The 10,084-nt window shown below is 35.0% G+C and overlaps 1 protein-coding gene across 1 annotated transcript; it reads right to left on the bottom strand.

Moving 5' to 3' along the window:
- Positions 700–5,812, bottom strand: LOC109833331 (nuclear transport factor 2-like). The gene is made up of 2 exons (XM_020400968.1): positions 5,304–5,812; positions 700–1,060 (listed from the first exon to the last, which is right to left on the bottom strand). Exons 1-2 carry the CDS (start codon positions 5,613–5,615, stop codon positions 986–988), a joined length of 387 nt encoding a protein of 128 aa, XP_020256557.1. The 5' UTR covers positions 5,616–5,812; the 3' UTR covers positions 700–985.

Genomic DNA, 10,084 nt, shown 5'->3' with positions numbered 1-10,084 from the left:
ACTATAAAAAATGAGAGATATTATAATGAAGAATTTGAAGGTTAAACTATCTAATTTTAAATTTATAATTAGGAAATGAAAAATATTCATGCGCTCATTCAGCAAACCAACTATTTTTTTCTCTTTTTGTCTTAGATTATAGGAACATTGTAAAGAAAAGGCTGGTTAAACTATCTAAGTCTAAATTTTAAATTTTGAAATAAAAGTCATCCACCCCTTATTTTAAATTTCTATTAAGTTTCAAACTATTTGAAGAAAAATCTTCAATTCATACTATCTCATTTTCAATAATTCATATGTTATAAGTCGTTGGTATAAACCATTTGTGTGCGCATATCCATTATAAACTACAGTATATATAAAAAAATAGAAAAGAGAAGTAGTAGTTAAAAATTTTGTTCAATTTAATTTAGAAGCACATTCATATGACTAAAGAAGAAACTTCTAAAGGCCAAAGATTAAAAAAAAAGACTTCTATACTTCCAAGTTGATGATGTGGGTTCTGTTTCTGCTACCTGCTCCAGATTACTTATTCTACATGTAAGACTTACCCGTGCGAGCACATCCAAAATACTTACGATATGTTAAAAGTATTAAATGCTTCATCGCATAGTCATCAGAGTTTACCTTCTATTTAGAAATCACCTCAATTTTTATTTCGAAATAATAATAACAATAATAACAGGGTCAACAATCAACTTCAATAACACTAGTAATGACATTTCAAGAATAATAATAACAATAATAACAGCTGTAACAATCAGCGTCAAGTTTACAAACCACCAAATTTTAAGAAACCAACAATAATAGAGTTCTTTATTTCTCAGAACAACAATGATTAGACCCCACAAAAAAAACGAAAAACGGAAAACGGAAAAACAAAACAAAACAGGCTACTGCCCCCTTAGATTTCTTGGATCAACTTCCATCTTTGTCTCAGTTAAAATATTCCTTTCAAGATCATTCCAAATCCCATGCTTAAGCTTTAACCATAGTTCAGCCGGAATATGTCATTCTGCACAAAAAAGCTCCCTTGCTGTGTTGGAATCAACTGAAACATCTGCATCCAATTACAAGAAGTTAAGCATGATCAGAGATCATAGTTGTCAATCCAAATGTCAGCAAGTAATTGGAAATTTGTATATTTTAATTGGTTTAATACGTGATAAATTCAAAAGAGAGAGGGCGGCATCGAGTTACGCCTAATATGGATTGTGTTGTTTAGCGATTGGTGAGAGAAGAGTTTATAACTTCCACTGTTTTTTCAGAAGAATTTCTCCAAACGAGTCCACGATACAAGTCTGAAATTTATGGCATTTCTTGTCATAATAAGTGTTTTATTTTGAGCTTATTCTCAGTTTTACTCATGGAACTAACAATGAGACAAGTGAAAGATCTCCATAAATGCTTGTTAGGTTATGTGGAGCCTAATTTTCAGACCCGACCCAATTCGCTTAAGTGATCGAATCGTTAGAACCCCAACTGTGCGGATCAAACTAAGGGTATACATGTAATTTTAAGTCGCACTAATACCCTAGTTGTAAAAGGGTGATTACAGCGCAGCTTGTAAACTATTCAGAACATAGTGGAATTTTACATGCAGCGGCCGTGGATGTAGCTTCTCTCATTGAGAAGTGAACCACCTAAATTCTGTGTGTTCTGTGATTTTTTTCTCTCTTCTCTCTCATCTCTATTTCCAAATCGCAACAGGGGTTAGAAAAACTCTATCAACTGGTATCAGAGCGGCCAGGTTCGGCGCTGGCGATTTGAGGTTAGATATGGAATTCGGGAAGGAGACATTGAAGATCGAGAAGTTTGATGGGACAAACTTCGGGTATTGGAAGATGCAGATGGAGAACTACCTCTATCAGAAGGATCCGTATTTGTCGTTGGGAGAGAAGCCGGAGGATATGAAGGATGTAGGTGGAAGTTGTTAGATCGGAAGGCCCTTGGAGCAATCAGGTTGACCTTGTCCAGATCTGTAGCCTTCAACATCAAGAATCAAAACTCGACGGTGGAACTCATGGCTGTTTTATCCAGTATGTATAAACAACCCTCTGCAGCGAATAAGGTACATCTCATAAAGAAGTTATTTAATTTGAAGATGTCCGAGAATCAAAAAATTCAAAGATCACTTGAACGAGTTTAATTAGATCACGGATCAGTTAAACTCCGTTAACATTAAATTCGATGATAAAATTAAAGCCCTCTTAATACTTGGTCAGTTGCCTGATAGTTAGAAGGGCACCGTTATTTCGATTAGTGGATCTTTTGGAAAATCGAAACTAAAGTTTTCAGAGGTTGTTGACATGGTTATGACCGAGGAGATTAGAAGGCATGAAGAAGGAGTTTCTAGCTCAGGGTCGGCACTGAATGTTGAGAGCAGGGGTAGAAACAGAAACAATAATAGAGGGAATAGTGTTGGGAGACCTAATTCGAGGAACGACAGGTCAAAGTCTAGAAATCGTAGAAGCAAGAAAGAGATTGATTGTTGAAACTGTGGCAAGTATGGGCGCTATGAGAATCAGTGCAGGGAACCCAAGAAAGATAAGAAGAGAAAGACTGAAGCGAACGTCGCCTCAGGAGAATCAAATGATGTCCTCATCTGCTCGTTGGAGAGCAAAACAGAATCGTGAGTGCTGGATTCGGGAACATTGTTTCATGCTGCCTCAAATAGAGATCTATTTGAGAACTATGTTCTAGGAAATCTAGGAAAAGTCTACCTTGGTGATGATTAGACGTGTGATATAGTTGGAAAAGGAGTGGTGCAGATCAACCTCAATGGATCTGTATGGAAGTTGAATGATGTGAGACATGTTCCAAGCTTGAGGAAGAATCTGATCTCCATAGGATAGCTAGTAAAAGAGGGATATGTATCAACCTTCGCATGTGATACGTGGAAGGTTACCAAGGGGTCAATGATTTTTGCTCATGGCATGAAGAGTGGGTCTCTTTATATGACGACAAAGGCATGTGGATCCGTTGCAGTGGTTGAGAGCAAAGAAGATCCAAATTTGTGGCATCAAAGGCTTGGTCACATGAGAAGCAAAGGGCTGAAGGTTATGCAGTCAAATGGGAAGTTACCAAATATGAGGTCGACTGGTCTTGACTTATATGAGAGCTGTATCTTTGGGAAATAGAAGAGAATAAGCTTCAAAAGAGTTGACAGAACTCCGAAAGAAGAGAAGCTTGAGCTAGTTCACACAGATATATGGGGTCCAGCATCAGTCCAGTCTACTGGTGGAAGGTTATATTTTGTGACATTCATAGATGACCACTTGAGGAAGACTTGGGTCTATTTCATGAAACAAAAATCAGAAGTGTTCGAAGTCTTCAAAAGGTGAAAGGCTATGGTAGAAAATAAAACAGGTTTGAAGATCAAGAAGCTTCGATCAGATAATGGCAGTGAATATAAATATTCAGAGTTCAAGAAGTTCTGTTATGATAGTGGCATCAGATTGTAGAGGACAGTGCTAGGTACTCCACAGCAGAATGACATAGCTAAATGGATGAACAGGACGCTGACTCAGAGAGTCAGAAGCATGCGTCTACAAGCAGGACTTCCAAAGCAGTTCTAGACAGAAGCAGTCAACACAGCTGTCTACCTGATCAACCGGGGACCATCAGTGCCTTTGGAGCATAGAATACCTAAAGAAGTATGGAGTGAAAAGCAGGTAGACATTTCTCATCTAAGAGTCTTTGGTTGTGTTTCATATGTTCATTTGAGTTCATGTTAGAAACAAACTAGATTCTAAATCTTTGAAATGTTATTTTATTGGCTATGGTGGTAATGAGTTTGACTATAAGTTATAAGATGAGCAGAACAAGAAATTCATCAGAAGCAGAGATGTTGTCTTCAATGAAACAGTCCTCTACAAAGATCGTGATGTTGTTCAGTCCACTAGTTCGATGCAGTCTGAGCCTACATACTTCGAGTCGGATGATGTTCCAGATGGGAGAAACCTTGAGGCTAGTTCTGATGAGGAAGGAGCAGAAGAAGTGGAAGAAGAGATGATAGAGGAGACAACTTCAGAGAGGACAGATGCAGAGCTTGGTCCATCCATCAGAGAGTTGAGGCGGACATCAAGAGTACCCAAGCCAAATCTGAAGTATCCATCATTTCAGCCCATGTCTCATTTGAACTAATTGTTGAGTGACGATGGAGAGCCATAAAGCTATGATGATGCATGTCGAGTGGGTGATGCGGGCAAGTGGGAGCTCGCTATGAAAGATGAGATGAAGTTCTTGAACACTAACAATACTTGGGAGCTTGCGAAGTTACCAGTGGGAAAGAAAGCCTTGAGTAACAATGGGTGTACAGAATCAAGGAGGAGCATGATGGTTCTAAGAGATACAATGCAAGGTTGGTAGTCAAAGGATTTTAGCAGAAAGAAGGAGTTGACTACACGAAAATCTTCTCTCATGTAGTCAAATTGACTACTATCAGATCGGTTCTGAGCATTGTTGCAGCTGAGCATCTACATCTCGAACAGTTAGATGTGAAGACAGCTTTCCTCCATGGTGACTTAGAGGAAGAGATATATATATGCAGCAGCCAGAGGGGTTCACTCAGAAAGGCAAAGAGAAGATGGCGTGCAGATTGAAAAAGAGCTTGTATGGTCTGAAACAGCTCCCGTTCGATTTCATTTTGGTAGTTGTATGGACCCCATCTTTTCTCACTCTTGCAGCGAAATAAATGAAAAGAATATCCAACCAAACAAAGAAAATAAAAAGAGGTAAAACAATGAGGTGGATGGCCACTTTCCAAAGTGTTCTCAAGTTTACATCAAACAACCAAACATACCCAATGGTGTCCTATCTTAAGTATAGTTTCATGATATTTGGATCAAATGAAAAGTGCTCAGAAAAATTATAATAGCTAATCAATGATAATGTGATTAGTATATAAAATATAGGGTTAATTTCAAACAAACGCCTATAGTGTCACTCAGTCTAAATAGACCCTTTATAATTCTATTTATTGTGAAAAGACCCTTGAATGAACTTTTTTTTTACGCTTAAAATCGTTTAAAGAGATTTGAGGAGGTGGACCCTCAATTGCTATTTTCTACGTTTGAAAAAGTTAAAGAAGTTCGCTGGACTAATACTAGATGAGGCCTCTTCACAATAAACTGAACTATATATAGGAGGTCAATTCGCAACAAGGTGATACTACAGGGGGTTTATTTGCAATTAACATTATAAAATATTAATTACTATTTTGAGAGATATACTACAAAAACCAGCTTCTACGAGTGTTTACAAAAATAAATAAATAAATAAATAAATGGAAATTGACTCACCTGGCTGAACTTGAGATGGTGCTCCTCCCCGGGCAGCTGGAGGTTTCCACTAACAAAAACAAGAATTCCACCAGCAAGCGGCGACGGCTGACAATCAATGGTCGAGATCGCATGCCGACATTGATCGAACGGGAGCTGAGAGAGCTTCATCCCGATCTCTTCAGCCCCCTGAATCTTTTGGCCCTCGAACGAGAGCATGGAGGTTTGGTTATACAGAGAGGAGAGTTCAACACGATTTGTGTCAAATAAGAGGTAGTAGTGATCTACAAAGGCTTTGGCTACCATCTCAAATTGTTGCTCTCCTTTGTCCATTCTCTTTCTCTCTCTCTAGATCTCTCTTTGTTTTCTTAATTTGTTGATTTTTGGTGCAAATATTGATGTTGTTATGTTCTCACGTTGGGAGCAATATAGAGCTGTGATTAATGGGAGAGGTTTACACCATTAAGCAATCGATAAAGGAGGAAGCATACGGATTCTTTGCTCTTTAATTACTTTTGCATGTTAATTTTGAGATAGTACTTTTTCATTTTGTTAGGCCTTGGTGGACTTTGATGAATTTACAAGTTGTATGTAAAGGTGCGAGTGTGCTTTTATGGACGTCACGTGCTGTGTACGGGAGTGTTTGTATTTTCGGTTACGAAAAAATTTTCAAAATCGTCAACGGATTTTTTTTTTTTTTTTTTAGAAATCGACCCCATTCACTTTTAATTATAGAAATCGATCCAATTTGAGTTAATTACTATACTAATTAGTCAGGGTTGTCAAACCCGACTAATTAGTAGTCTAATTAGCAGCCGCAAACATTCCCCGCTCCTTGACCCCGCTTATAATTAGGCTACTAATTAGTCGGGGTTGACAACCCCGACTAATTGGTATCGTAATTAATTCAAAGTTGGTCGATTTCTATAATTAAAAGTGAATGGTGTCTATTTTTTTGAAAAAAATTCTGTTGAGGCAATTTTAAAATTTTCTTCTTTTCCGTATATTGATATATGAAAAATTCCTTAAGGACCTAAAATATGGGATCAATAAGGGGGACAAGTGAGGTGTCCCCCTCCTATTGGATAATGAGTTGGTCATCATTAATGATGGCCAACTCATTATCCAATAGGAGGGGGACACCTCACTTGTCCCCCCTATTGGTCCTATATTTTGGGTCCCTGTAGCAAAGCTCTTGATATATATTACTTAGGATACTTTTTTCAATCTGAAACTATAATAGATGGTAACTGTTTCTGAGAAAAATACTATTAATTTTTTTATTTCAAATTGTTCTCGTGAAACTAAAATAAATTCACGGTTGTTTTAGTAGTGGTGTTTTGAGAACTTGGGAACAAGATCATAACGAAAGTGCGGAGGTAGTTAAAAAGTCAATTAGTTGTATGTTTATGACAAAGGGCCTGTTTGTTTGCATGGAAGTAATTGTGAAGTAGTTGAAGTAAAAGAAGTAGAGGCTACTTCTGCTACTTTCAAGTAAAAAAGTGTATTTGGTTCTTTGAAAAACTTACTTCCAATACTTTCCTAAATGCTTATGTGACGCCTACGTGTCATCATTACTTCCAAAATATTTTTCTAATCCTCAATACTCAAAAGTAGCTCGGAAGTAGTTGAAATGCATATTAATTATGACATAAATAATTTTTTATTAATATTTTCTTTATTAGTTACTTCTAATAACTTTTCATTAATAAAATTACTTCCTAATAATATTTTCAAATGTTATCCAAACAAAAAAAGTAAATGAAGAGGAAGAAGTTTTACTTCCATTACTTCTAAAAATATATGAAACAAACAAAAAAATGCTATTTCCACTACTTCCTACTTCATAGCTTTGAAAGTTACTTCTATAACATACTTCTTACTTTTAGGCTCTGTTTGGCAAAACTAGCTGAAAGCTGCGAGATTATAGCTGAAAGTTGTTAAGCTAGCTGAAAGCTGTGAAATTATAGCTGAAAGCTGTTAGCTGTGTAGCTAGCTGATTGACTAGGGCACTGTTTGGCAACTAAAAAAAGTGTCTTATCTAAGAGCTTGTGTCTTATTGACTTGGTCAATAAGCTATTAGAGCTGTTTGGTGACCAAAAATAGGAGGAGATTATTTTGGAGATTGTGTCTTTTGCAAGTAGCTTTTAGAAAGCTATCTCAAGTAGCGTTTGTCTTTAGGAATGAGCTGTCAATTTTTTTCTTCTGTTTTTATCCCTAATAATTCTAATTTTATATCAATAATGGTGCATGACCTTTTTAGTCATTTAACAAATTTAAGCTAGTTGTACAGCTTCTTTTGCCAAACAGCTCTAGTTTTTAGTCATTTAACAAATTTAAGCTAGTTGTACAGCTTCTTTTGCCAAACAGCTCTAGTCAATCAGCAAGCTACACAGCTATCAGCTTTCAGCTATAATTTCATACCTTTCAGCTAGCTTGACAGCTTTCAGCTATAATCTCGCAGCTTTCAGCTAGTTTTGCCAAACAGAGCCTAGAGCTGTTTGGCAAAAGTAGCTGTACAACTAGCTTAAATTTGTTAAATGACTAAAAAGACATGTAATATTATTGATATAAAATTAGAATTATTAGGGGCAAAAATGGAAGAAAAAATTGGCAGCTCATACCCAAAGACAAACGCTACTTGAAGTAGCTTTCCAAAAGCTACTTGTAAAAGACACAATCTCTAAAATAATCTCCTCCTATTTTTGGTTACTAAACAGCTCTACTAGCTTATTAACCAAGTCAATAAGACACAAGCTCTTAGATAAGACACTTTTTTTTGTTGCCAAACAGTGCCTTAATACTTCCATTATCCAAACGGGCCCAAAGCAAAAAAAGAAGTTTAATCGATTTCCTGCTAATTTTGTAGAGTAAATAATGTTTACGATCCTACAATAGTCTTTTACAACTTTATTGCGTTATTCGATCTTGTTCCATTAATTCCTCTTCACTCACTACCCACTATTCCAAAGGAATTTCTCTCTATTCTCCTGTGAATGAACAATTATTTCCTAGGCAATCAAGGATAAACCGTAATTATAACTAATTGTAATTAACAGAATGGTTAAGGCGCATGAAGTGCGACGCTCATAGCCAAGCCATTGCGAGCAAAAGAAAAGGAGATTCGCTTCCGCGGTGGTTCCACGCAACGCATAATAAAGGACTAAATGGTACATCAAAAAGGACCAAAAAAAAAAGAATACAGTGATAAAATAAGAAATTACGAAGTTAAATATCACATTGGTCGGTGTCAGCTTTTGATAAAAGGAGATTCCCTTCTCTTTCGTCCTCCAAGAAATATTAGTGAGGAGGCCACGTGCACGCGCCACCTCCTTTTAGGATTTTATGCAAAAGAGTGCTACAGTTTTTATATAAACGGAAGTTAAATATAGAGATGTTGTGTATATATACAAAAAGTTTCATTCAGAAAACTTATATGTTAAAAAAAAATTATATGCAACCTCGACAACAATAAGTTTAATTGTTAATTTTTTGAACTTATTTCAAATTGAGCTAATGCAGAAAAATTTCAAAATTTTTACATTACTACTTTTTAAGATAAATTAATTTAAAGTAGATTGCACACAAACTCACTAAATTATACCTTCAGTTTCCGAACCCCCCTCATTTTACTTACTAGTTTTTATGCACGTGCAATGCACGTGGTAAAATATTAAAATATTTTTTTTCTTTTATATTTATTTTATTACTTTAATTAAGTCAGATTTCTTGAGTTCAAATATGTAAAATTAAATTATTAGATTTATTAGTATTTTATTTGAATATTAATAAAAATATTTTAAAAATTAAGTTTATTTAAAAATTGAGTTCAAATAGTTTAAAAATTAAGTTTATTCAACTAATTTTTGACTCAAAAAGATAAGATCACTGTCTGATTTACTATAAACTTGTAAATTATTTTCTAACCACATAACACTGAATCAATCATATTCTATCCCCAATTAAAAAACCTTTAAGAATTCAAACAAAGAAAAAATCCACAAATTTTATCCAGCAGCACTAAATTTTAATAAACGAACTCCTAGCAAAAGTGTTCAAAATTATCTCGAGCTATACTAAGTGATTAACAATATTTTGACTACAGCACACCAAAACAAATCTAATCCTTCAAATAAATGAATAAGATAATATTCAACACAATGGTAACTTGATGAAGGGACCACAAACATATTATAAATGCAGATATTCAACACAATGGTAACTTGATGAAGGGACCACAAACATATTATAAATGCAGGATCATATCCTTAGACAATAATTAATGATAAGAAACTGATGAAGGGACCACAAACATATTATAAATGCAGGATCATATCCTTAGACAATAATTAATGATAAGAAACGGTTAAATATTAAAGTGCAATTTTATGTGATGAAAGCAATCACATAAGCATACAAAAATAATAATAAGTTTGCATTAAAATACCTTATAAAAATTCCTAATTGTACTCAAAAATTAAGTTATGACATAAAATGATTAAAAAATATTATACTTTAAAATTTCTAATTGAACTAATATCAATCTTTCTCCACCTTTATCTTTTTCATGGACAATTCTAGAGTAGCATCTTCATCATCTACATCGATTGTAATATCAAGCTGGAGTTGAATTTCTTGTGCTATTATATTTCCTTCGCCTCGTTCATCTTTTGTCTTTTCATCTAACTTCACCAGAAATTTGAACATTTTTTCGATGTTCAAAACTAATTTCTGGAAATATGGACTCTGATTAATTTTCTGTTGCAATGAGAATAAATGTTATTTTAATACTTATGAATTTT

The sequence above is a fragment of the Asparagus officinalis genome, chromosome 3 (genome assembly GCF_001876935.1).
Source record: "Asparagus officinalis chromosome 3, Aspof.V1, whole genome shotgun sequence".
Taxonomy (NCBI): Eukaryota; Viridiplantae; Streptophyta; class Magnoliopsida; order Asparagales; family Asparagaceae; genus Asparagus; species Asparagus officinalis.
This window is presented reverse-complemented; position numbering and strand designations above follow the sequence as displayed.

Excerpts from the sequence above, each read along its gene's own strand:
- LOC109833331 (XM_020400968.1), bottom strand. The coding sequence starts at position 5,615 with ATGGACAAAGGAGAGCAACAATTTGAGATGGTAGCCAAAGCCTTTGTA. Across the intron at positions 1,061-5,303 it reads ACCATCTCAAGTTCAGCCAG|ATGTTTCAGTTGATTCCAAC; the intron begins GTGAGTCAATTT and ends AATTGGATGCAG.